At 43.2% G+C, this 27,528-nt stretch overlaps 2 protein-coding genes across 2 annotated transcripts; one reads left to right on the forward strand and one right to left on the reverse strand.

Annotated features, from left to right (window-relative positions):
* LOC110436554 (serine/arginine repetitive matrix protein 2-like) lies at nucleotides 3,185-4,468 on the forward strand. Its single transcript, XM_021463838.1, has one exon. The coding sequence runs from the start codon at nucleotides 3,271-3,273 to the stop codon at nucleotides 3,934-3,936; it is 666 nt and encodes a 221-aa protein (XP_021319513.1). The 5' UTR covers nucleotides 3,185-3,270; the 3' UTR covers nucleotides 3,937-4,468.
* LOC8080305 lies at nucleotides 22,835-27,333 on the reverse strand. Its single transcript, XM_021463714.1, has 13 exons — nucleotides 26,744-27,333; nucleotides 26,307-26,617; nucleotides 25,636-25,961; nucleotides 25,452-25,544; nucleotides 25,272-25,362; nucleotides 25,091-25,184; nucleotides 24,616-24,713; nucleotides 24,457-24,526; nucleotides 24,282-24,385; nucleotides 23,899-24,015; nucleotides 23,750-23,826; nucleotides 23,612-23,653; nucleotides 22,835-23,505 (listed from the first exon to the last, which is right to left on the reverse strand). The coding sequence occupies exons 1-13, from the start codon at nucleotides 26,763-26,765 to the stop codon at nucleotides 23,334-23,336; spliced, it is 1,617 nt and encodes a 538-aa protein (XP_021319389.1). The 5' UTR covers nucleotides 26,766-27,333; the 3' UTR covers nucleotides 22,835-23,333.

The raw sequence follows: 27,528 nt of genomic DNA on the forward strand, positions 1-27,528 counted from the left end.
CGAAACAGGCTGTTTGAGAGAATATATATACTAAAAGATCCTAGAAATCTTGTAACATTTAACGTAACTGATGAAACCACACAAACTATCTATATTTATATTATCTTCGCTGTATTAGACAAATTACTTCACAAATAAATTTTATCCTCAGCTCACATAAATAATTAAAAACAAGAATAGACAGTCTAATGGACGCCATAATAAGTAGGAGTACCTTAAGTATCGCCTACCACTGGAAAAAAAGGAAAACCGTACCCGAAAATTTGGCCTAAGAAACACTGCTCGTCGGTATAGCTTTTCACTCATTTGGAGCCTAGCTAGAATGTGCAGTACAATTTCAACAGCAAAATCTTGCTGCCAAAAGTCACATTGATTCAGGGGGGTACTTATATTAATTGAGTGACGCTGGCCCGCACGGCACAGCAACATAATGAAAATCGTAACTACGGTACTGCTAGCTGGTTGTTAGAGTAGCTAAATGAAGATGATTAGCTGCGGCAATAAGCATGTGCTTCCCGGCTAATCACGCGACCTTCGTTTCCTAGCTAACCAACGGTGGCGCAGCAGAGCAGGGGATCGTCGGAGTTGTAGTAATTTGTCCTGTTTAGCTTGTCATGACCTGCTCAGAATTGGCGGGAAAGGCCCTCCTCAGCGCCTAATTAACACCGTATCTCAGGCCTTAGTTTCAAAAAAAATTTGGAAAATCGACGCTGTAGCACTTTCGTTTGTATTTAATACATATTGTCTAATCATGAACTAACTAGACTCAAAAGATTCGTCTCGTCAATTCCGACCAAACTATGTAATTAGTTTTTATTTTTATCTATATTTAATACTCCATGTATGCGTCTAAAGATTCGATATGACGGTAAATCTGAAAAATTTTGCAAAATTTTTTGAGAACTAAACAAGGCCTTAGTGTGTCTCACTCGGCCGCACTGTTTCGGCCTGCACAACATATCGACGTGAACAATATGTGGCCTCCCGGGCGTCTCGTTTGTTCCGTCGTCGTAACATCCTTGCCTAACTACGTAGACACTGTATAGCTTGGTTACTACAGCAAGGTTGTTGAAAAAGCGACCAAGTATGGCCATGTTTGCATTTACCAAACTAAAATTTAGCTAATTAAAATTTCAAAGCTAAATTTTAGCTAGCTAAAACTTTTCTTAGCTAAACTTTAGTTAGACATTTGAATCCTCCAGTTAATAGGCTCACTAAGAGCATCTCCAAGGGCTTTGCAAACAAACTTTGCATTACCCTATTTGCAAAAAAGAGTAGAAAATACCCCTCCAATGGTTTTGCAAATAAGGTTTGCAATTTGGTTAATTTTGCAAATAGAGGTTGAGGCTTTGCATATATGCAAACCTTCCCACCACTTTGCATCTACAATTTCGGCCTTCCACGTCGGACTCCGTCCCCCCGCCCCCCCCCCCACCCCGCGCGATTTCTCTACGCTTGTCTGCCCTCCTTGCCGCGCGCGCCCGCCCTCCAGCTGCCGCGCGTGCCCGCCATCCCTCCAGCTGCCGTGCGCGCCCGCCCCATCGGAGGTGCATGGAGCCGAACTGACGTGAACGACGACGGCGACGAACGACGAACGTGGCCTGGGCTGGGCGGCAACTGGCGGCGACTGGCACGCACGACGTACGTCAAAATGGCGCGAAGGGCGCGCGGGCGCGATCACTGAAAAAAAATTCGAGGTGGGGTCCATACTTTAGGTTTGCCAAGTCTAAATGCAAAGTCTCTTGGAGTTGGACTATTTTTAGACTTTGCAAATAAGTTTGAGACTTTGCAAACAACACCAAATGCAAAATTCATTTGCAAAGTCCCTTGGAGATGCTCTAACTAAACTTTAACAGGCTAAATTTAGCTATAAGAGATCCAAACAACCTAACTAAAAGATCAGCTAAAATTTAACTAAGTTTATCTACTTCAACCTAGCTAACCAAAACTCCATCAGTAACCCTAAAAATAAGACCTCTACTTTTGATTTGGGTGCTCCCTCTACTTTTTGGGGTTTAAACTTTTTGCTTCAACTCCAACAACAACACCCAAATTTGGGCCCCAAACCTATTCTGGTAGAGAATGAGAAGGGATCCAGTCGCCATTGTCTCTTTTTCTTCTTACTCTTTCTTCTTCCTTTGGACAGGGACACAATTAGAGGATCGAGCCAGTGACCGTACGGTGTTATGCACGTGCAAGGAGAGAGAGAGAGAGAGAGAGCACTGAGGCTAGGATAAGCAATGGAGGATGAGGGTTGTCCTGTTGTGCCAACAAGAATGGGGCCTAGAAGAGAAATATGAGTGCCCGATCAAATATGGGGTCTGGAGTAATTTTTTTAGCTTAGGCACCCATACTTAGCTACTGGGGGGCTTAAGTAGGGGCACTGCTTAGAATTACTCTTAGTTGTAGCATCCAAACACTATAGCTTAGAGAACTTTTAGCCGAACTCCAAAAGCTTGGTCATTCTTGTTTTGGAGGCTATTTTAGAATTTGCATAGAAAAAAGTAGGCTCTAATAGATGTGTTATCTGGTTTTGTAAAAAATATAAAGTTAGCTATCCCTTAATTTTTTGTGGCCATATATAGCCAACCACTGACACTGGCTATCTGATTTTGTAAAATAGCAAGGCTGTTGTGGACTTTTTATTTTTTATTTTTTTTATTTATAAAATAGCTAAACAATGAAATTTGGCTACTAAATTTTAGCCAAACTCTTAGAGTTGCTCTAAAGTATAGCTTTGAAATTAAAAAAAGCTAAACTTTAGTTTGGTGGATCCAAACAAGGCCTTACTGACGAGGCAAGAAATTCTAATTCAGACTTTGAAGGACTTTCGTTCCTCAAAAAATCCAGTACATAAAACCGGATGATCAATAACATGCTCATTTCTCACTTCACAGAACCGCTACTTGTTGATTTTACTGCGCCGTAAATATAACTCACCCTCCTTGATCTCGAATCGCTTAAATTAACCTACTCTTCACTAGTTCCACTGCTACTACCCTACCTAAAGCTAAGCCTAACCGTGTAGGTGCATTACTGTTACCGCCTTGATCCGATGTCTCGGATGCACAAAATTACCAAACCGAAGCTGCACATCCGGATCACGTCACCTCCCCCCGTCCTGCGCCGTGACCCGACCATAAAAAAGCCCGCGCGCAGCTCTCCCCCTTCTGCTCCTGCGCCTCCACTGATTCCAGTTCTTCCAGCAGAGAGCACTTCCCTCTGTCTGACGCCTCGCCTACACCAAGAAACAAACACACGGGCACGGCAATGCCCAACCCATCCGCATCCCCGCCACCGGCACCGGCGCCGGCACCGGCCACCGCCGCCACTCACCGGAAGCGGCTGCGGCGGCGGAGGCAGCTCCTCCCGTCGTCCTCCTCCTCCTCCGCGCTCCCCACGTCCGCGTCCTCTTCGTCGTCCTCCTCCTCCTCGTCCTGTGCCTCCTCGGGCCTCTCCTTCTCGTTCCCGTCCTTCTCGCCGGCGCCCTCGCCGTTCCACCACCGCTTCTTCCTCTCCCCGCTGCGCGCCTCCGCGGTGCCCTTCTCCTGGGAGCACCGCCCGGGCATCCCCAAGACGCCCGCGCGCCAGCAGGCGGTGCGCGCCAAGACGGCCAAGGCTACGGCGGCGGCGGCGGCGGCGCTGCCGCTTCCCCTCCCACCCTCCCTCCTCTCCAGCAAGGTCGGCGCCGCCGACGGGCCCTTCTCCTCCTCCTCCTCCGCCGCCGCCGCCGACGGCTACTTCATCGTCCCCGACGACGCCAAGGCGGCGGCGAGGCGGCGGCGGCGGCGGCGCAGGCAGCGGCCGCCGGCGCTGGCCGCCACGCTAACCGACTGGCTCGCCGTGCTCAGCCTGTACCGGTCGTGCACGCGGTCCCGCGACTGCCTCGCCGGCACGCCGCCGCCGCGCCCCCGCGCTCCGGCCAAGTTCCGGTGAGCTGGGTTCGCTGATCTCGCGCCGGCCGCGCGCGCGCGCGTGTCTGGTTCCGGTGCTGCTGCTCCTCAGCTCCTCCTTTGGCCGCGCGGCGCCTTGCGTTTGTGTGGGTGCTGCTGCTGTGGTGCGGATTAAGCAATGTGCTTAGGAGGATTAATCACGCGTGGCTTAGCTTGACACTGTAATTAAGGTGGGTTTTTTTTTTTCGTTTTCCCCGTGTGCGTGTGCTTTTTGTCTGTTCCCGCCGTTAATAATGGGTTAATCCGGACTTGATGCTGAAGCAGCTGCTGCTGCTATAGTGCTAGCTGGTGAGGTGAATGGTGATGCTGTGTGCGTCCCACCCGTTAATTAGGTTGTAAGATTGCTCGCTGATTGGTAAGGCACAGTTAATGTGAAGTATGAAAATCTTGTCAAAAAAAAAAGTGAAGTATGAAAAGGCCCGTGTGTGCGACGAGATCGGGTATATTGTACTACTACTATATATATGACCCCATACTACAGTAAAGCAATTGAGCATAATGCATTGTTTCCGTGACCATCAGTGACCACTATGCGTTGTTCACTAGTAGTACTGCGTGAATTATTTGAGCTTGTATCTTTTTGGATCCAATTTGGCACATAGGGCGCTGTCTGAAAAGCCATTGCAAATTTCGTGACTTCTGTTTGCTTGTTTGTTTTGAGAGAGAGAGAGAGAGAGAGAGAGTGTGTCAACGAACACACCTCGATCGCTCCCTGAACTGTTGGGAAATGGAGAGTCACCGTGCAGTGTGCTTTCTTCATCGATTAGGTTCCTTTAATTGCTCGCCGGGGACAAGTGGTGGCGTAGAATTGCGAGCACCGTCGCAAGCAACCGGTGCATGCGCGCGGACCGTCCCAGAGCAAATGCAAAGTGTTGGTTGGGTCACGTCGGTCGTCTTGAGTCTTGACCACGGAAAGCTCCTTTAATTTGCTGCCTGCAGGTACCCAGTGCTGTGTGCACCGGGGGTGCATCCCTGATCCTCTCCCTTGGCCGTCGGCACCTTCTTCCACTATTATTTCTTTCATTATATGATTCACGTCAAGGGCTGGTGTCTGTCAAATCGCTCCCTAATGTTTGATGGTTGGCTTGTCTGTTACAATCTTGATTTTGTCCCTATAGTTATTTTTATGAATTTGGAATGCCTCAACCGCGCTAGTTATCTGATTGTCAATGCGAGAGTGACATGTTGTGTTTGGCTCACAGCCACGTCCGACATTGACAGCGTCTAAGGTGTGGTGTTAAAATTCCACGCCACAACTAATTTGTACTTAAGAAAAAAGAGTATATGGTTGTCACAGTTCATACGTGAACCAAACAACAGCTCTACGTTATATGTCTTGTGCTGCGAGTTGGATGTGGCATATCATGGCTGGGCTGATAACCCTCTCACGGCCTAGAGAGAAACTGAACATCATGGTTAAATTTTGACATTAGATTTGACCACCCCAATTTAATCAACTCATGCCACAAAAACGAATTTATGGTTGGGTATGGGAGTTAGAGCCAAGTTATTTTTTTTTTCACAATCCAAACACATTTATTGCTCCTAGCCAATGAACAAAAGTTCGTTAGGATGATGTAGGCACCGATCTAAACATGCTCTACTATGCTATCGTGGCCTCCACCACGATGGCGTACAACAAGACCATATCCAATTGCTCTAACAAGAGAGGGCTAGACACCTTGGATGATGTGGGAAGTGATGATCAGAAGGTGGTGGCAACGAATAGTGGGGGTGAGGACTAGTGAAGAGTTATTAGGCTTAGAGATAGAACAATAAACCACGAATTGATTGCCTCAAACTACCAACTCTATCCAATATAGCACCACCATGGCGGATGGTGCCCTAGCTGCCTTATCCTCCTGATTGTCCAACAAGCCACATTCCCTAGTCATCTCTACACCTAGAGTCCACCTAATTCCTAACCCCCCCCCCCCCCCCAAATCATGATCTGCTCGTCAAGGTTGGATTCACCATTGAAGAAGCAAACGAAGTTTTAGTGAATTGCATATCCTTGCCTATACAACTCGATTAATATAGGGTCATGTTGGTTCCCTTGCCAAGCTTGCTTGTTTCACCCCAGTGAGTAAGGCTAGCCTTGCAAAGATAGGAGAGCCAAATTTGGCTCACCAAAACTAGCAAGCAAAATTCTTGCTTTCACAGGCAAAGAGTAGTGGGCAAAGAATCCAAATGCATCCACTATTTCAACTTGCCCCAATAGGTATTGCAAGGATCAACAGGGAATCCAAGCACACCCATAGTATACTAGATAGTGTTTAGTTCACCGAATAAGGCAAACAAATATGGGGATTCCATTTGCGGTGAGAATGGTGTCGGATCATCACTGGTTGCGCTGCGCTAATCTGTTTGGATGCATGTTTGGTTGAGCCATAATAGGATAGAACTCAGGGATGGGCGCAATCAGGAGTGAATGGGTCAGTATTCGATAACGAGGCATCTCTTAACGGGTCAGGTTGAAGCAAACAACTGTATCGCCATGTGATTCCCTACGTAATCAGGTCATGTTACATTTTAGCCAACCAAACGCTTTGTCAGTTCAAATATCAACAATCACAATTAAAATGAAGCAATTATAGCTGACTTTTATTTTCACGTTTGATGATGGAAGTTGCTCAACCTTTGTATCGGACTGTAAGAGATTCTTCGGATTCCCCTCGAATAAACTATCATCAGGACATTCCCTCGTGCTATTATCCTTCTACTACTAACTGCACACGCATATGACACATGCGGAAATTTAAATTCACTTGACGTTTTAGCAAACTATACCGTACTTATCATATTGATCCACTTCACATAGCGCCTTATAATACATTGTGCTCTACGAGAATAATCAACCTTGGTCAATATCTAAATGAGGTGGTATTGGATTAACTAATCTGGGCTGAATGGGATCTCGGAGGATCAGCATCAACTGGAAGTAGATGACGTGATGGCAAAGCGTCAACATATGGTATAAAAAGTACTGAGGTGTCAAGGTCGTTGGCAAGAGCATTATTTACCCTCGTCGACAAGTAAAAAAAAAATCTTCCTTGTTTGACGGCCCAAGTAACCTTGGAGTACACGGGAGTGCCAAATTCACTGATGCAGGTGGGGCCTTGTTTAGTTCACTCCGAAAAATCAAAAAGTTTTCAAAATTCTCTATCATATCAAATCTTGTAGTACATGCATGAAGCATTAAATATAGACGAAAACAAAAACTAATCACACAGTCTAACTGTAAATCGTGAGACGAATCTTTTGACCCTAGTTAGTCTATAATTGAACAATATTTACCACAAACAAACGAAAATGCTACAGTAATAAAATCCAAAATTTTTTCACTTCCTTGTGCATCAGAGGAAATTCTCTGATCCAGCCGACACTGGTTTCCAAAAGTCAACCGAGAGCGTCCTGCATATGCTATGCGTGGACACATGGGCTCAGCTCGCTTTCGCCTGCGTGCATGCTTGTCGTCACGCCGGGCTGTCTGCCTTTGCCTGCCACCAGGAACTTTCAGCTCAGCGTGTATTGTCATGGCTGAATCATCGATTGACTGTGCAACCAAATGATTGCCAATAATTGCAGGAGTTACGAATTCTTTTAACACAAGGAGAATGTGCTCAACTGTTGTTAATTAGTATATATTACCAGTAGTAGTCTTTATCTGAGTCCCGCGATGTGATGACGTACGGTACACCAAAATTCAGAGGTGCATCAATTCGCGGCAACTGAAATCCGGATCCACAATCCGATTTTTGATCCCCCCCCCCTGGTTTGGAACATGCTGGGAGAATGTGATCAACCCTCTGTTAATTACCAGTACCCTTTTATCAAAGTCCCACGATGTGGATGCGATGATGGTACACCAAAGTCAGAGGTGCCATCAATTCACCGCAACTGAACAGACTATTCGCTTGAGATTATCAGATGAATCAGCAGTGTTTTTCTCTCACAACAAACCAGCCAACCGTACTTTCTGAATAAGACGGGACATCGTGTCAGTCTGAAATTTGATTTTTTTTTTTCTGTTTGCAATTTTTTTTAAAAAAATGAACAGCAGAGGCCTAGGGACCTGTACTCAAAGTTTTTAATACGAGTAACCAAGGAGATTACAAAACAAGGTCCAAAAACAGCAAAAAAGAGACAACAAAGGAGCCGAAAGAGCAAAAAAAAAAAACGACCCAACACTCAGGGAACAGAAAAGGAGACAAAGAAGATTAAAGATATTAGAACACTTGTTCTAGTCATAATTAACTCAATTCTAGGGAAATACTTTTTCTTGTCCCTCCACAGGAGTAGTATTACTAATGTTATGATGTGTCCGTCATATTTCTCTCGCTGGCTTTCTAGTCTTGGAATTTGTTGGTGTGTCAATGGCGCCCGTAAGTTATTGCCTTCCTACACAATTTTGTGGATGAGCAAGATGCGCTAGGTGAAGTGTTCGTTGCTACATGCTTTGACTAGCTTTCAAGTATATTTATTTACACGATTCAAGTTATATATAGAGGATTGCATGATGATTCTGCGGTCATTGCAAGTTGTTATTATATGAATCTGGACGATAAAATAATATATAAGTTTACAGTAAAATACGGATCATACATTATTTTAAAAAAAGAGTTTCCAGATCGAGACATAATAAAGCAAGTGCTCAGTGCTCACTTAACCAAACCTTATTATTATCAGGCCGAGTTGTTGAAGATTTGGTCAAGGCAATGTATAGGTGAACCTAGCCTCAAGGTCGAAGACTTGTAGTAAGTAGTAACACATGGATGAAGGTAATTAGATGGTTGGGCTGTTGGTCTCGATCGATCGATCGGATAATTGATTGACCTAGCCTCCGATCCCTAACGGCAAGAGCTACATTGTTGGATTTAATTGGGTTCCTCCAATTTATTCAGCAATTAAATCAAAGAAAAACCTAAGATCAAAGCTAATGCTAGGTGTAATTTGTTGAATCCTTTATACAGTGTAACTTACGGTTTGACGAGTGTTATGTGTGTATGATGATCATTAGTATGTGATAGTGGTTTACGATGTCTTAGTTTTTTCTCTGTTACTAGTAACACACAATTGATTTGTAAGTTTTATGAGTTACTAGTAATGGACAATGTCATGATATGTGCATTACCTTTTATGCGCGGCTTTTCATCTTCATCTTCCGTTGTTGCCGCATAAAAGGGACACTCCTTTTCTTGTTCGGGAGTGATGAGTTATAACTAAGAACACCAACTCGCTGTTGTTGCGCTGCTCTCTATCATCCCAGTCCTGGTTCTTGCGCTCATGGGAATAGGGAGAGCATGCCTTCGAAACTGGCGCCGTTTGTGAGTTCATATGCTCGGGAGAAGATTGACAATCAGGTTTTCAGAGAGCTCGATCATACGACAACCTCATCTTCTTCCCGGCGTTCATGGTGGCAGCGGGAGATTGACACTGCAACCTCTCTGTACTGCATCGAGCGAGGCGACTACTCCAACAAGTCCTATATCGACTAGCGTAATCGGCTCTTGTGCCGCACAGTATTCTGTAGGTCATCCTCTATTTTCAACGACTAAAATATCATGCACATATCTGATGCACAAACTTGGCATTATTATTTTTCTGCATTAAATTGCTACTTAAATTGCCTAAATTTCTAGCATACATGGCTCTCTCGCTGGAAGGAACGTTCACGTGTCCAAGCGAGTGATAGTTTTTGCTTGCTCGATTTGCGCGCGCGTGTCGTCGATCGTATAAGGACATTCACAATGCAGACTCTATCATAGAGTCTAAAGTTATTTATTACCTCGAATAATATGGACTTAGAGTCTAAATAAGACTTGGAGTCTTATTTTTTCTACCTCTTTCTTCAATACATATGCTGCCACATCAGCAAAATACCATAAATAATATGTCATTAATTGTCTTGCACTTTGTGATAAAGTCTTGCATTGTGAGTGCCTTAAGGCCTTGTTTAGTTGCAAAAAATTTTGCAAAATTTTTCAGATTCTCCGTCACATCAAATCTTTAGACGCATGCATAGAGTATTAAATATAGACGAAAATAAAAACTAATTGCACAATTTAGTCGAAATTGACGAGATGAATCTTTTGACCCTAGTTATCCTATTTTGCAAAAATTTTTGGAACTAAACAAGGGCCTTGTTTAGTTCCAAAAAATTCCAGGAAATCTACACTGTAGCACTTTCGTTTGTATTTGACAAATATTGTCCAATCGTGGACTAACTAGGCTCAAAAGATTCGTCTCGTCAATTTCGACCAAACTGTATAATTAGTTTTTATTTTCGTCTATATTTAATACTCTATGCATGCATCTAAAGATTCGATGCGACGGGGAATTTGAAAAATTTTACAAAATTTTTTAGGAACTAAACAAGACCAAGACCTAAATTAAAATTTAGACAATAAAGCGTGTGGCGTTACGGTGTCACTACTGACGAGCGACCTCGCGCGCGGGTAGCTAGCGTCGTTTTAGGTGGTCACGAGCGAGCGCGATCGTTTCGTATCGTATCGTATACGGTATACGAGTATAGTACTATCATTCACCGCGTCGATCGTGCATCCATGATCCATGGCTGTCCCCCACCGCGCCCGCCCGCCGGCGGCGTGCCTCGGTCCTTGCCCGTACAGATCTGCGGCGAGACTCGCGTCGCTAGCTGGCGACGGCAGATAGATACTGCATGTGGGCGGTGGCTACTCCGCTACTGGCTGATTCCTCGTGGTGTACCAATGGATCAGCTAGCTGGCCTGGCTGGCTTTGCATTGGCGCCGGCCGCTGGTCGCATGCCGTCCCCCCTGCACTGCAGGCCCCCACCAGCACCACGAACAGACCAACTGCATGCATCTCAGCATCCGCATCTTGCGTTGTCGTCGGGAGGCCGATCGCGGTTGAGAATCATCGGCGCCGGCCAAAATCCCAGCAGCTGGTGGTCCTCCTGATGGCCTGCCAGCCGCTGGGGCTCGCGAGCAGCACGTGCCAATCAGCCATGAGCCAGGTCCCCGGCCGGCCCCGTTACACTCACTGATCATGCGTGCGTGCGTGCGTCGCGTGCGGCCACTGCAAAGCGCCCAGCGCCCGGCGGCGGCAGTCGGCGCGGCGCTTGACGTACGGCTTCTTCAATCTTCACGCACGTCGCGCTGCCGGCCCGGGATGCATGTCCGATCCGATCCGTTCCGTCCCCAGCTAAAAAGCTGCGGCGCCATTTATTACTAGAGTCCTAGCGTCGGCACTGTGAGGCGAGCCGAGCCGGGCGGTGGCGACCGGCGACTTGGCGAGTGGTGGGGCACGAGCGAAGTCTGTGGCAGCCCGTCACCGCGTACGGCCGGAGCAAAGGGCAGGGGGGCGCCTGCGGGTCAGAATGCTGGTGCATCTCCGTCGTCCGTCCCAGTTCCCAGCTCCCACGGGGGGACGAACAACGCCGACGCCGCGCGTGTAGTGTACTACGTACGTGGCTACATGGCAATGGCATTGGTACGTACGGCACCCCTGATCCTGCGGCCCTTGTCTGGACGTACCGTACAGCTGGGCTGTACTACTAGGGATCTCTCATCTCTCTGGGTCTGCAGCATCGGCTGTGTTGTGTGCGCGCCATGTGCTTACTGGTCTGCTGCTGCTTGCTGCGATTGCGATCGGACTGCATGCCCATGTGCGTGCGGCCTCCAGGCTGCAGCAGCTCCATCGAACGTCCGCAGCAGAGGCGAGGGCCTTGTTTAGTTTAAAAAATTTTACAAAATTTTTCAAATTCTTCGTCACATCGAATCTTTAAACGCATGCATGAAGTATTAAATATAGACGAAAATAAAAACTAATTACATAGTTTGGTCGGAATTGATGAGATGAATCTTTTGAGCCTAGTTAATCTATAATTGGACAATATTTGTCACAAACAAACGAAAGTGCTACGGTAGCTGTTTTGCAAAAAAAAAAATTAGAACTAAACAAGGCCAGAGAGAGCCACAGCCGGGTGCACAACACATAGAGCACAACCATGCATTTGGGCATGGGCGACGCGGGACGACGCAAGTTCGAGTGCGCGCATGCATGGCGGCGCGGACGAGCGGTGGTGCGGCGGCGCGGGATGCAAGGCCGAGCGCGGGCACGGCGGCGCGGATGAGCGGGTGCCGGCGCTCCTGCCTCCTGGGCGCGGCGGCATGGGACGCACGGCCGAGCGCGGGGCCGGTGCGAGCGGGCGCGGGCGCGCGGCGGAGCGTGGGCGAGCGGGCTGGCATGGGCACTGTGGCACGACCGGATGCCGGCGAGAGCAGTCTAGCCACCTGGATTCCAAAAAATTTTACAAAATTTTTTAGATTTTCCGTCACATAAAATCTTTAGACGCATGCAAGAAGTATTAAATATAGATAAAAATAAAAATTAATTGCACAGTTTGGTCGGAATTGACGAGATGAATCTTTTGAGCCTAGTTAGTTTATGATTGGACAATATTTGTCAAATACAAACGAAAGTGCTACTATTTCTATTTTGTAAAATTTTTTGGAACTAAACAAGGCCCTAGTGCCATTTTGATCGTTCCTTGGTGCATCGGATGAAGAGCCGAAGGCGTTTGTGGAAATCATTTCTTTTATTTTTTCTTCTCTTTTCTTACTAATTAGATTGTCATATTAGTAATATTTTATTTAGATGACATCTTATTTAATTTAATAGAGAAGTAATCTACAACCATGGATTTGATGCCACCCTTAATTCACGAAGTGTGTCTCCTACCTGCACTGCACTACTGAAAGTTTGGATACACAGTTGTCCCGCCGCTCCGTCAGAGAGAACAACTCACAGCTCAAGCAGACAGCCAGGTAGAATCGCACATGCATGTGCTGCCCCCCTCTTAAGGCTTTGTTTGATATTGTCAGATTCACATCAATCCACATGTGTTGAGGTGGATTGAAGTGGAACTTGAACTAAATTCTACCCCAATCCACACCAACACACATGGATTGAAATGAATACGACAACATCGGAACAAGGCCTAACCAAATTCTGCTAGTCGCGCTACTATTTCTAGTTATGGTATAGTATACTCTCAGGTTTAATTTCCACTGTACAGCGTGCAATAAACGTGCATGCATGTAAATACAAGCAGCAACCAGCCCACCACGGGAAAGTTGAACCACTGGGCTAGCCGGCCGGGCTGGGCCGTTTTCTTCTTCCATTCCAGTTCCACCACATCTCAAGCTCCGAGTAATCTTAGGGAGTGTTTAGTTTTAAAAAATACAAAATACAAAATGTCAACTACTTTATAATAAAGGAAAGTAAAAATGTCAAAATTTTTAGGGTCATATTTAATTTCATCCAAAGTGTAGAATTTATTGCTCTCATGAGGGCCTCATGAGATTCTTTTATGTTTTTTTGGCCTCTTGAAGCCAAAATCCAAAATAGAAAATAATCATCTTTTGTCAAAAAATTTACATGGTATGTAGGCCTTGTTTAGTTCCCTCTAAAAACAAAAAAAAATTCAAAATTCTATCACATCAAATCTTATTGCATATGCATAGATCATTAAATATAGATGAAAATAAAAACTAATTGTACAGTTTGCCCGTAAATCGCGAGATGAATCTTTTAAGCGTAGTTACTCCCTAATTGGACAATGTTTGTCAAATAAAAATGAAAATGCTGTAGTGTCAAAATTTTAAAATTTTTTAGATCTAAAAAGGCCTTACTTTTATTTTACAAAATAATAAAATAAAATCTATTTTTTTTTGAAATGAGAGGGGAACTAAACACCCCCTTAATCTCGTGGCCAGCAGCGCTTTGATTGTGAATCAAAAGCACCATACTGTACAGCATGGCATGCCTGAGTCGCCTCATAAGCGAGCTAGGCCGAGCGAGTGGCGTGCCAAATGGACGCACACCCAACTCACGGGAAGACTCGTGTTGTGGTAGACGTGGCAACATGTGCGGCATGCACATATAGCAATGATGAAAAAGTCAGCCACCGATGCCGCCGGGGCCAACTGGTGGTGCTCGGCATGCTGGCGCATGACACGTGCGCCTTGCACATCCTCCTTTTTTTTCTTTGCCTATTTTTAACTGTCAAATCAAAATTTTCTTTACAATATTTTTTTTGACAGCCTAATCAGGATGTTCTTCACCATACCTTCGGTATATGATGTCAAATGAAGTTAATTTTGACATCAAAGTTGTAGTTTTCAATGAGATCTATAACTTTATAGTTTTTATATTTAAAGTCATTAAGATGTTCAAAAAATGATATAATATTTCAGCAGCATAATAATTATGTACTAGCGTTTGTCACATTAGAAAAATAATATCATTTTTGTATGGTATCAAATGCAGGTACTTTTTATATTAAAGTCGTAGCTTTCAATGAGATCAACTACTTTCATTTAAAAAGTATTTTATGCGACATGAAATAAGAAATATATAATTTTTCTAAAAAGATAAGCATACACGATTAATATGCTCCTTAAATTTGTACTGTTTTTTAAATCTTAACTATCTCAAATAAAAGACCTCAAAACTAAAAAGTTTTTGATCTCATAGTTAGTTATATTTTAAATATAAAAGATATCTTCATTTGATACCATACAGGAAAAAAAAATAATTTTAGTAAGGCGAAAAGACCTAGTGCATGATTAATATGCTGCTAAAAGTTTGTAATATTTTTTAGAGTATGTTAACGACAAAAATTTAAAACTATAAAGTTGTATATCTTATTGAGAGCTACATTTGACACCATACAAAAAATAAATTATTTTCTATGTGACAAGCATTAATATGAGATTATTATACCGATAAAATTTCATATTGTTTCTTAGCATCTTAACCGCCTCAAATTAAAAAATAAAAGTTGTAAAGTTGTAAATCTTATCAAAGGCTACAACTTTAATGTAAAAAATATTTTCATTTGACACTATACAAAAAAAGATATTATTTTTGAATACGGCAAGCACTAGCACACGATTATCATGCTCCTCAAATTTTATATTATTTTTTGAGCATCTTAATGTTCTCAAATAAAAAATAATAGAAAAAGTCTACTTTTCCTTCCCTAACTATCACCATACTTCACTTTTCCTACCTCAACTCCAAAACTGGATAAACCACCTTCCTTAACTTTTAAAACCGTACATTTTATCTTCCTACAACGATTTTAAAGACACTTTTGCTACAATAAATGGTGGTTTACTATAGTAACAATGTTTTGTTTTTTCCTTTTTATTTATTTTGACTACATCTTTAAAAAACCATAGTAAATCACAAAAAATCATAAAATAAAAAATCTAATTTTGCTGGACTCTACATGAGTAGATCTATACAGTGAACATATAATATATTATACTTTAGTACAAAGTTTTTTCTATGGAGGTTTTGCCTTTTTATTTTTTATTTATTTTGGCTAAATCTTTGAAAATCATAGTAAATTACCAAAAAAATCATAAAATGAAAATCCAATTTTGTTATACTCCACATGAGCATATCAACACAGCGAACATAGAAGATGATATGCTTTAGTATAATTTTTTGTTGTAGGTTTAGATCTATATTTTTTAATAATTAATTAAAATAATTCGTATCTGTAGCTTCTATTATTATTTTATTAAACTATCGCATACCATATTATATGCTCACTGTGTATATCTACTCATGTGAAGTCCAACAAAATTAGATTTTTCTATTTTATTATTTTTCTGTGATTTACTATGATTTTTCGAAGATATAGCTGAAAGGTCCTAATATGGCTAGAGGGGGGGTGAATAGCCTATTAAGAAATTCTACAAACTCACTAGAGCAAGAGGTTAGTAAATAACAAAGCGAAGCTTTTTGCTCTAGCTCTAAAAGGGGTGTTTGCAAGCCACCTATCCAACAATTCTAGTTGTTAAGATCACTAGGCACACAAGAGCTATGTCACTACTTACACTAGAGAGCTACCTAAAGTTTCTATATAAGTAAGTAAGCTACTCTAGTTTGCGGGAATGTAAGAGAGAAGGTTTGATCTTTATACCACCGCGTAGAGGGGATGAACCAATCAATAAAATGAAGTCTAATCACCGGGAGAAATCCAATGAACAAACACAATGGAGACAAGCAATTTTTCTCCCGAGGTTCACGTGCTTGCCGGCACGCTACGTCCCCGTTGTGTCGACCAACACTTGGTGGTTCGGTGGCTAAGAGGTGTAGCACGAACCTCGTCCTCACTAGGACACCACAAGAACCTACCCACAAGTGAGGTAGCTCAATGACACGAGCAATCCACTAATGTTGCCTTTGGCTCTCCGCCGAGGTAGGCATAAACCTCTCACAATCACCGGGAGATGGCCACGAACAATCACCAACTCGTGCCAATCCTCCTCCGCTGCTCCAAGCCGTCTAGATGGCGGCAACCACCAAGAGTAACAAGAAAACCGCAGCTAAAACGATCCCTAAGTGCCACTAGATGCAATCACTCAAGCAAATGCACTTGGAATCACTCCCAATCTCACAAAGATGTTTAATCTATGAAGGAGATGAGTGGGAGGAGTTTGCTTAGGCTCACAAGGATGTCAAGTATGTTAGAATGCCAAGAGTGTATGCCCCAAGCCGGCCAAACACGTATTTATAGCCCCTCAAGTAAATAGAGCCGTTGGCTCTTTCACTGGGCGAAATACGGGGTCACCGGACACTCTTAAAGGGGCACCGGACGCTCAACACCAGCGTCCGGTGCTCCAACGTCAGCCGCGTGTCAGAGTCTAACGGTAACCTGCAGTGCACCGGACGCTGAGCAAGTTACCACCGGACGCGTCCGGTGCACACCGGACCCGTGCGCAGAGAGCTCCGCAAACTTGCAGGGTCACCGGACGCAAGCCATCGGACGCACCCTGAGCGTCTGGTGCTCACCGGACTCACACCCAGAGAGGTCTGGAAAACGGACCTCACACCGGACACGGACCACAGGACGCACAGGCCAGCGTCCGGTGCCTATCGTCCGGTGCCTTACCCTAGCTGAGCCAGGCAGCCTGCACACCGGACGCTCAGACACAGCGTCCGGTGCCTCTGAGCCAGCGTCCGGCGAGAAACACTCCCGCGACTTCTCTAAATTTCCCTTCGGCGCAATAGAAAATATGCACTTCATTTTCTCAAAAGCGCCGAATCCCGCCTCGCAAGCTCGGCGGGAGGGAGAGAGGAACCCATCCTCTCTCTACCTTCCAAACTCCACCTCCTTCTCAAAGTGTGCCAACACCACAACGTGTGTACCAACAAGTGCAAGTGTGTTAGCATTTTCACAAACAATTTTCTTTGAAGGAGTTAAGTTAGCTCACTAGGTTCTAAATACATGCACATGAACAATGACACCTAGTGGCACTTGATAACCGCTTAGCCAAAGAATTCCCCTCTTTATAGTACAGCTATCTATCCTAAATGTGATCACACCCTCTATGGTGTCTTGATCACCAAAACCAAAACCCTAAGCAATACCTTTGCCTTGATCTCCATAGGGTTTTTGTTTTTCTCTTTCTTCTTTTCCAAGTTGAGCACTTGATCATCTTGTGGTCATCACCATCATCACCATGATCATCACTTGCTCCATCACTTGGCATGTACCAACCTCATTAAGTCTACATACACTTATTATGGAGGTTAGTACTAGGGTTTCATCAATTATCCAAAACCAAACTAGGGCTTTCAATAGCCAAAAAAATAAAAAAATAAAAAGACAAAACCTTCATAGCAAAAACTTTGTACTAAAGCATGCAATATTATATGTTCATTATGTGTATCTACTTATATGGAGTCCAACAAAATTGAATTTTCTATTTTGTGATTTTTCTGTGATTTACTACGATTTTTTAAAAATTCAACCGAATAATTAAAAACAGAAAAAGATAAAACCACTGTCACTGTAGCAAAAATCACCATTCGTTGTAGTAAAACCGCCTTTGAAATCGCTCTAAGCAGATAAAATGCAAAGTTTGAAAAGCTGAGGGAGGTGGTTTGCTCGGTTTTGGAGTTGAGAGAGTAAAAACGGATTTTCGTGAAAGTTGACAGAGAAAAGTAGACTTTTGCCAAAAATAAAGCTAGAAAGTTGTACATCTCATCAAAATTTACAATTTTCATAAAAAATTCATCTTCATCTGATGTCGTATTAAAACGTTATGATTTTTCTAAGGTTCAATCTCTTTACGCCACCACTAGTGGCATGAGAAAACAATACTCTCACACCAATGAAAATGGTGTGACAAGGTTTTTCACATAGAAAACGTTGTCTAATGTGACAGATATTACTGTGCTAATACATGTTGCGCGTCAATATTATTCTATCGCGCGAGCGGCACTGGCACAACAAAAAATGTCGCATCCGCAAAAAATTAGGAGCAATTATTATTAAAAATATTGGATAAAAAATAATAAAAAATATCCAAGCTCGGTATCCGAGTATCATGCGTGGGCAATTGGGCATGGATGATCCTACCATGGGATTCACAAAAAGACGTGAACAAATGACACCCGCCTCCGACACAAAACTAACCATTTCCCCATATGTTGACTACTCCTTCCTAACAAATTATAAATTGTTTTATTTTTTTAAATTTATCAATTATACATCTAAATATAATAAATGTCTTGATACATAGTAAATTCTATATAAAAAATCATTAGAATAGATCAGTGGCAAAGCCAGAAAATTTCAGGAGCCCGGACAATTTTTATTAAATAAAAATATTTAACTATAAAATAACAGAATTTTATATAAATATAAAGAAGATTTTTTTTTTATTTTGGCGAGGAGCCCGGCCGGCCGCCTGGGGTCCGGGCGGTGGCTCCGCCAGTGGAATAGATGAAGTATTTGCTTATTTATTCTCTTGCCGTGTCAACATTTAGCAAAGTGGCCTGGTAAATTCAATGAAAGCGAATCATGTAATCGTATTCAGACTGTCATAAAATTAAAATAACCACAACAGTAACTATTGTAATGTTATTAGCACAACTCTTAGAGCATCTTCATCACATTGAGAAAAAAGTCCCTTATAACTGATTAAATGTGATTAAAAAATAAGATTCCTGGCTAAAGGCGATGGTTAATCCTGTACATTGAGAGAGAAAAAATATTTTCCTTGTATTACCTTTCCTCCACTTTTCTCTCTTTTAATATATCATGTAGTTTGAACCTTATTTCAATCCCATAAAAATCAAAACTTTTCTGATTATACCCCCATACACAACTAAAAAACATTTTAAATCCATAATTTAGAATTCTAATTTAAATTTGAACAAAATATAGGACAGATGCACCAATTAATATATATAAACATGTGAAAACAAAGATAAATCTATTGTCCACATGTGAAAACAAAGATAAATCTATTGCCTATCTGTTTGCCACCTTATGCTCAACAAAGTCATTATGAAGTTGCTCATGTGCCTCATAGGGGCCAGCCTCGAAGGTGATGATGTGATCTCGAGGAAGGCGCGACAAGGAGGGCCGATCTAGGCTGACGACTAGCCTCGTGGTGGCCTCTGATGGTGGATCTTGCTGGGTGCCATGGAAGTTAGGTGCACAAGAAATGAATAGTTGCATCTCCAACAGTTGCCTAAAACTTATTGGTATTCTAAAAATAGTGCTAAAACATCAAAAATCCATCTCCAAGAGTTTCCTAAAACTCTTTCCTATTTTTAGGAGACGCGCAAAAAGAGTCCTGGAGGGCGTATATTTCCGCGTCGAAGCCCGCTGCCTATCTCCTCGCGCGCGCGGCCGTCGTTCTCTCCCGCGTTCGATTGGCAGACAGATGGAACTGCAGCCTGAACTCTCCTGCTGCTGTCGCCGCTACGTGCTGCTGAAAGCGACGTCCTCCAGTCCTTGTCGCCTGATCAACTTCTGAATGCCATGCATCATTGATTGACCATCTAGTACAGGACCATGCACGTATACAAATATTTGTTACTGGGACATAGAGTATTGTTCGTGCGACGGGGGGCGGCGTCACCCTGGCGTTGAGACAAAGGATGCGCGAGACCGGCCTAGCGTTGATCGAGATATAGGCCGCGCGAAGGGGTACGGGGAGACCGATTATGTTAAGATTAGGTACAAGTGGGCCCTAGTTTCAGAGTTTAGAAAAGCTTTTTTACCAAACTATTGGAGATAACATGTTTTTACACTTCCTAAAACTTTTATAAACTTCCTAAAACTCAAGATTTGAGAAATGGATTTTAGGCAACTGTTGGAGATGCTCTTAGAACGGAAATGGGGTGGATGAAAGTCCCCTTCATTTAAGGGAAAAGGAGAAGATGTTTAGTAGATTTTGAGACAAATTAAGGAAATGATAAAAAAGAACTATGTTACTTTTTCTCTTCAATCCCCTTATGACAGTTTAAGGGAAAATAGATTAATTCTGTCAATCTAGTCACTGGATCATATCCCGTCTCTCTATAACTACTATAGGAGATCTCTTAAAACTAATTTATGGATATATGAGCACAACACCGCAACAGATTACTCAAAATTCATCCCTTATAGTCAAATTCATTGGGTGTCAAAACTAATTTAAGGATATAGGAGTACAACACCGCAACAGATTACTCAAAATTCATCCCTTATAGTCAAATTCATTGGATGTGATCAGTTGCCTTTATTAGGCTTAGCCTGCTTTAGATCTTATGACCACACAACCAAGCCAGCATAAACATACTCCCTCTGTACCCGAATTAGTTGACGTTTAAAACAAGATTGTGCTAACCAAGAAGTAATTAATTAGAGGTTAGTTTTTCTACTTTGCCCTTATTAAATAACACTGCGGGTGTTTACTTTACAATAACCTAGCGTAGTTCGATTGGTGAGACCTTCGTAGCCTGAAACAAGTGATCACGGTTTGACTCCTCAGTGCGCTATTTTTTTTGTGTGGGAGCGCAGCCTGATAGGCCCATGCCAGGCCGTCACTCATCCATCCAATGAGCTGACGCGCCTGTCACTCATCCATTAAACAGCTGTGGCAGAGCTGATATTTGGAGGAGACGAAGGAGGCACGTGTGCGGCTCGAGGAGGGCATTCAATACTAATGGACAGATCGCTCAAGGGTAGTCGCGTCAAGTTCCATCCTCTAAGGTTTAGAGCGTCAGCTTTTTGCAAAAATAGCAAAGTTGCTCAAAACGTGGACTATTTGAGGTACGGAGGGAGTATGTAGTATCTTCGTGGTTGGTTATCATGTATATTCAAGCTGTGTCCAACAAAATTATGTTTATTTGTTTACAATTTTCTTTCATGTAGTTACCTTATATGTTCTATTAAAGATAGAGAAAATGAAAATATTTTTACTTTTTTTTCTTTTGCACGCATCATGTTTCGCAAATCTGCATTGTATAATACGGAAAATCAAACGTAATAGGTAATGGTGCATTGGCCTGATTTGAGCACCGTGCAATCCTGCGAAAGAGGCTCGCAACCAAACATTAGCAAACTACACTGTATGAGCCTAAATCCAAATTAATCTAAGCAACCAATCAAACTCTTAGAAGAGGCGAGGCGAGGGTTTTAAGAGTTCTAAAATACATAGGGAAACAAGATGTAATAGGAGATCTTCTAGAGCTGCTACATTTTCTTTATATTGCAAAGTTTTAAAAATAGGGAAGAAAAATAAAGTAACTATCTAATACTAGAGTTTCTCTCTTAATTCCTTTAATTTTGCTTGGATGAAAAACATCCTAGCTTGCTCTTAATTAATGCCAATGCCTTATAAAGACAATCACGGGTAGCCTCACCCTCGCATAGTCACATTAATTGCTTGAAAAATGATGCCCTAGCTCGTCAAACTTGTTTGCTCGTATGTTGTAATAGTCATGTTCAAAGATCACCATTCACTAGTCACGTTTCGTTTCCACCGCGCGCAGCACGCGACAGCGCAAAACGATCACATCTGATCCGGCGTCGATGTGATCGCTTGGTTGACCAAATGGCTAGTCATTTGTTTATCTGGACCGTTCATGCATGGAGGCAGCTGAGAACAAATCCAACCTGAATGGCGCGCGTAGCCTTTTTATTAGTACCGTACCGTGGAGGTACGTAGATGTACATTGATTCATAAGACGTGCAGGTCCAATGGGTGGCGTGCCCAATGAAGACACATATACAGACACACGTGTAACTCGTGTTGTTCACCTGTGCGTGGAACGCGCACGTTGCAAACCCAAAAACCATACCAAGATCAAAAATCGTCTGTCATCGGCAGACGTGTGGGCGCATGACATATGTGCTTAGCTATCACCTCTTTTTTTTAATCGTCTTAATGGGCCATCTCCCTCTAGTTCATGATCCCGGATGACTTGGAGCCAATATGAGTCTTAATGGGCTAAGCGGACGCGCGGATTCTACTCGATGGGCCGTGGAGCTGGGAAGCGAGGAATTCTTCAGAACGGGAAGCTAATTAACCAGCTTTTTTTTTTTTATTCCCATACCGTGGATCTTAGCAGGGATGCTCGGCTTCATAAGCGCCCAAGCCGTATGGGTGGCGTGCTCCTACAAGGCACACCGTACCCGGCACGTCTGGTTGCTGTGGTGTCGTGCGGCACGCACGGATAGCCTCACATCTTTGAGCTAAAAAAATCGTCCCTTATTAAGGTGACGTCACCATCTCAACCTCTAATAATATTCTCCGAGGGGAATGGTGCTAGCGCATGACATGTGCGCCTAGCAAATATTTTTTTACCCTTTTTGATTTGTACAATACATTTATATCTTATTCTTTCTATAGAAATCTATAATACAGAATTTGACAGCTTATATTCTATCCCCTCTATTCTAAATTATAATACGTTTTGGTTTTTCTAGATTCATAGCTTTTGCTATATAGCAAGATATATGTCGTGTCTAGAAACATAGCAAATGTTATGAATATAAAAATGATAAAATGTCATATAATTTGGGACATAGGAAGTAGCAAATAACTCATACATATTGTCACCGGCTGTGATTTTCACAACTGCAGATAATATGTGCGGAAAGAGATTCATGTTTGTTTGTTTTTCCCTGCCCTGACATGATGCCGTTTTCTTTGTATAATGTGATTGTCACAACTGCACATACAAATAACAAACAGATCGAAGTAACAAAGCTCTTCTTATACTATACCTACTCAGCTGATGTACAGAGCACATATAAGCATGCCCGACTATATCCGGACATGAAGAAAAACGTACGTCCTCTATGGCAAAAACTAAAACGCACGCCCTCCACAGCAAGAACAACTCTAGTTTCCATCTACGACCTAATAACGAAGACGAAAACAACCAGCAAGCTGGATCAGAAGAGTTTGGCGTCCCCTCTTTTCAGATAACTCTGACACCTTAGACCACTCGACAAACACAGCCTTTCTGGATAAAAGGCGTTGTGCGATGCTTAGCATGTCATGGTCCATGACCATTCCTGGCTTTTGGTTACATACCTTGGTCAGTGGCTTTTTGCATTGCCGGACGGTTACTCTGGCTGACGAGGTGATGAAGCCAGACAACCAACTCTAGAATGCAATCCTCAGTCCTTGCCTTGTCAGCATGGTATAGCGTCTCAATTGGATCTGCTTGACCCGGTCGCTTACCAACCCTGTCAGTCCTGAATGAAACAGTAAACAAACCACAACACAAAGGTCGAATCTTAGAAAGAAAACTACTTTTCACGAGAAAACATGGATCAAAGCATTGGAAATGGTCATTCTCACCCTGATTTCGCCCATTCACTGAACCTCAAGAAACCTCGAGCACTGAAGTAAGCATGAAAGACAGTACAGGCGTTACAAATAGCAGCACAACTGAATCAATCTTAAACCTTATGTTTGGTGTAAAGCAGGATACAGTACCAGGTGGTATTGATGGCCATGGGCACAAGCCATTTCAGAGTTTTCTCCATCCTAGCCCTTATTTGATCAATAGTGAGCTGCATCAGAATTCATGGATTAGAATGCGTGAAAAATTTGCCCATGGTTCACTTATTCTCTACTTGTATTACCTCCTGAGGCACTGAGGTCGTTCTCAGTTTATTTGGTAGCGCTGACTTGATCCTTGGTGGCAATCCCTGGTAGAGGGCATCTCTTGAATTTGCTGGCACATACCCTGATCGAGAAACCTATAAAAGCAAGTTTTGTTATTTCTTGCGCCTTAAAATAGTATCTGAGTTGTGAGCACTGCTGAAAGCTATTTAAACCATATGTTATTTCTTATGTTTGGTTAATTATCTTCGTTTTTTATAACATCCAGTCATGAAAGCTGCATCTACGTGACTACGTTAGCGAACTAGAAGTTCAGAAAAATAATGCCCAAAATAAAGATGGCAAAAGAAAATAAATAACTCAAAATCTTGATCTGGCTTAGAAGAAACAAGAAGAAACTTACAATACTATATATTTGAATGATAATGTTTGCATAATGTAATGCAAGTCCGGCAGGTCCTAGCCTTTGACAGCTCACAGTTGATTCGGCATTCACCACACCTCCATCTACAAATGCATTAAGAGGTTCAGCTGGAAATAAGACTGATTCAACATGAGAAATTGGGTTGTGGAAGTACCAGAAGATCCAAAAGCATTGTTGATCTCAACATTTAAGTAGTGCACGATGTCTACAAGCTTCTCGACTACCTATCATCAGAAATGCATATTATTACAACCAAAAAAGAGGTAGGCTGATGGTAGCATACAAAAGAAATTCTACAGCAAAAGTTGCTTACTTCTTCCAACGTCTTGGACCAGAGAGATCTTTTCTTCAAGCTCTTCACATAACTACTTTGGGTCTTCAACTCCAGTCTCACAATTTGAATATTGTCTCCTGCAAAGTAACTTAAATATAGTGTCAAAAGTTCAAGGACTAAGCTACATTGCCATAATGAGTTGAATTTTAGACTTCTAAACGGTGCCAAGCCCTGTCGTGCATGTGGTCACATTTGCTCTCTTCCTCTTAATGGAATACGTGCTCAGGCATCGCAAACCCAAAAAAAAACATAATGAGGTGAATTTTAGATTTAGAGAAACATTAGTGATAGGATAATTTTTCTTTGCTTAAGCTTCCACAATCCTTTTTAGTTCAGATAATGGGCACAGTCCACAATGCCATTTTGTTTAGGTAATGGACACATAACAAATGACAAAAAACATCCACAATTTTCCCCCTAAAATGAAATACAATGTTATAGATAGGAGCAATACCTTTTTCAAATCTATCTGTATTACCCTTTCCGTTTAGCCTAGAGCGGTACTCTTGCTCGAATCTGTCTAATGCATGCAGCTCATGATACAAATCCTGAAAAAGAAAGCAAAATATAAATAAAATGAAATGACGGACATTTGTCGCTTAGAAGACATCTTTAGAGAACAACACAGTGCTCACAGTTGTACGTTGAACAAGGTTCATCAACTTCTGCATATCTGCTATTGCTGTTTCTTTCAGCTGCTTCTGGGGTGCACTTTCTGATTCTAACCTAGATATCAAATTAACAAGAGAGATATAAAAACTCAAGCATATTTGTCTAATTCTTTGCTGCTGTGAGAAATCATGAAATATGCTTACTTCACAAAGTACCGATCCAGGTTATGCCACTGGGGATCTTTACAACGGTTCCCGAACCTAACAATCTCTTGAGAAAATATTCTCAGCTCCTCTCTGCAAATATTAACCAGAGTTCACTAAATACAAACTGGACAAAGACGATACGAAAGCCACCATGGTAACTGACAACAATCTTGCAGGGTACCTTTTGTCATTTGCTGTAATTCGCATCACTTCACTCATGTCACTGGAAACCAAATTCTGTACACCTTCAGAAGGAAGCACAACTCGTTTGAAGTATGTGACAGTGTCTTCTGAGAGAGATTGCATAATACTAGCACCTTTAAGTATTGTGTTGGCAACCTCAAAAGCAAGAATTGATATCTTGCACCCTTTGGTCTTGGATCTGGAAACAAAGCCACCATCTGAGCTCAAGGTCGTCATCAAGCAGCCTAATGTGTCTAGAATCTCCACTGCCTTGCCAAATCCAGCCATGCTGGCTGTCCCAAGCATTGAACCCAGTCTAGGGACCTGCTATGAAAGGTAAGGACTTCAGGACACCATACATTTATTTCAGTCACGTGGCTAAGCTAAAATGTTGCGATATAGGTTAAGTAATTCTCCTGCATTCACACAGAAATCTAATGTTGAATTAAAGCGAAGAATTTTTTTTTTAAAAAAAATGCCTGTTTGTCACTAATTTAGTTAAATACTAGTCCCTTCATTCTAAATTATAAATCGTTTTGGCTTTTTGAGATACATCGATTTTATCACGTATGTAGACATAGCATACCTAGGAAAGCCAAAACGACCTATAATTTGGAACAGAGAGTGTATGCGAAACGAGAATCAATTGACTTTCTGCCCACCACTTGCCTTGCTTGTTCCATTGCTTCCAGACCTGTCTAACCTCGGGTCCATTTTGCCAGACAGAGGCATCTCTCCTGATGTTGACGCGCGCTGCTTACTACTCCCAGGAAGAACAAAATCAAAATCATCATCATCCTTGTAGGGGAGCTGGTTAGATTTCCAAACGAGCCCCTGCTCCTCCTCCTCCATCTCCACGGTTTCCTCGACAACCTTCTCCTTGTGCGCAAGACTCATCGTGTCACCAAAATCGGTGTCGCCGTCCGCAGCATCCTCGAACCCCGCATCAGCGATCGCGACGAACCTTCTCGACTTCAGCGCTGCAGAACAATAGAAATCACCATGAGCGAAATTCTCCAACAAGTTCAGTCCAGCCTAGTTTACCAAAGAAAAGAAAAGGAAAAAAAAGGCACTTAGGAGTCCAGGACAGCAAAAGCATCACATACCGTAGCAGCCGTTGCATTCCATCCGCTAGAACCCTGCGCCTGCCACAGCAGCGGCATCAAGAGGAGCGCTCCCCGGAAACCAGGAACCGCCACCCGCCGCCGCCGCACGGAAGGTGCTCGACGGAATGCCCGCCCGAGTCAACGGGGCGTAGCAGCAGGAAACAAGACGGCGCTCTCGCGCAGAAACCAAAGAGAAGTTGCGGGAAAATGACCAACCAACCGAAAATTCCCGTACACAGGAAACCGAACCAGGAAAAGGTTGGGGAGCGAAAACTCCAAAAGAACCCAAAAAAAAAATCTACAAGCTCTCTCCAGAGCAAGCGACGATTCACGACCGGGCGTGGAGGAGAAGGAGAGGAGAGGAGGGAGCTCAGAGCTGGACCGCGCGAGCTGGAGATCTGTAGCCGGCTGGAGGCGGACTGGACCACTCGCCGCCCCTCCACAGGCAGAGAGAGAGAGAGAGAGCGAGGAGAGGGGGCACGAGGCAGTTTCTTCCGGTATTTCTTTTGCTTTTCGCTTGGGGCTTGGGCGCCAACAACCGGACACGACAGTGTCGACAGGCAGGCAGGGTGCCGCCGATTCGATTTCGATCTCGTCCAGTCCATGCATCCCTCCCACTCCCAGCGGCCGAGTCCACGCGCTGACCGCGATTTTTTTACGGGCGCGCGCGCGTGTGCGTGTGCGCGGTCGCTCGCTTGGTTGGAAACGCCACCCGCGCTCCGCGCATGCAATGCAGCTGGGTCGCCGCCGGAGCCGGACTCGGCCCGGCCGGCATGAGGAGGACG

The sequence above is a fragment of the Sorghum bicolor genome, chromosome 6 (genome assembly GCF_000003195.3).
Source record: "Sorghum bicolor cultivar BTx623 chromosome 6, Sorghum_bicolor_NCBIv3, whole genome shotgun sequence".
Lineage (NCBI taxonomy): Eukaryota > Viridiplantae > Streptophyta > Magnoliopsida > Poales > Poaceae > Sorghum > Sorghum bicolor.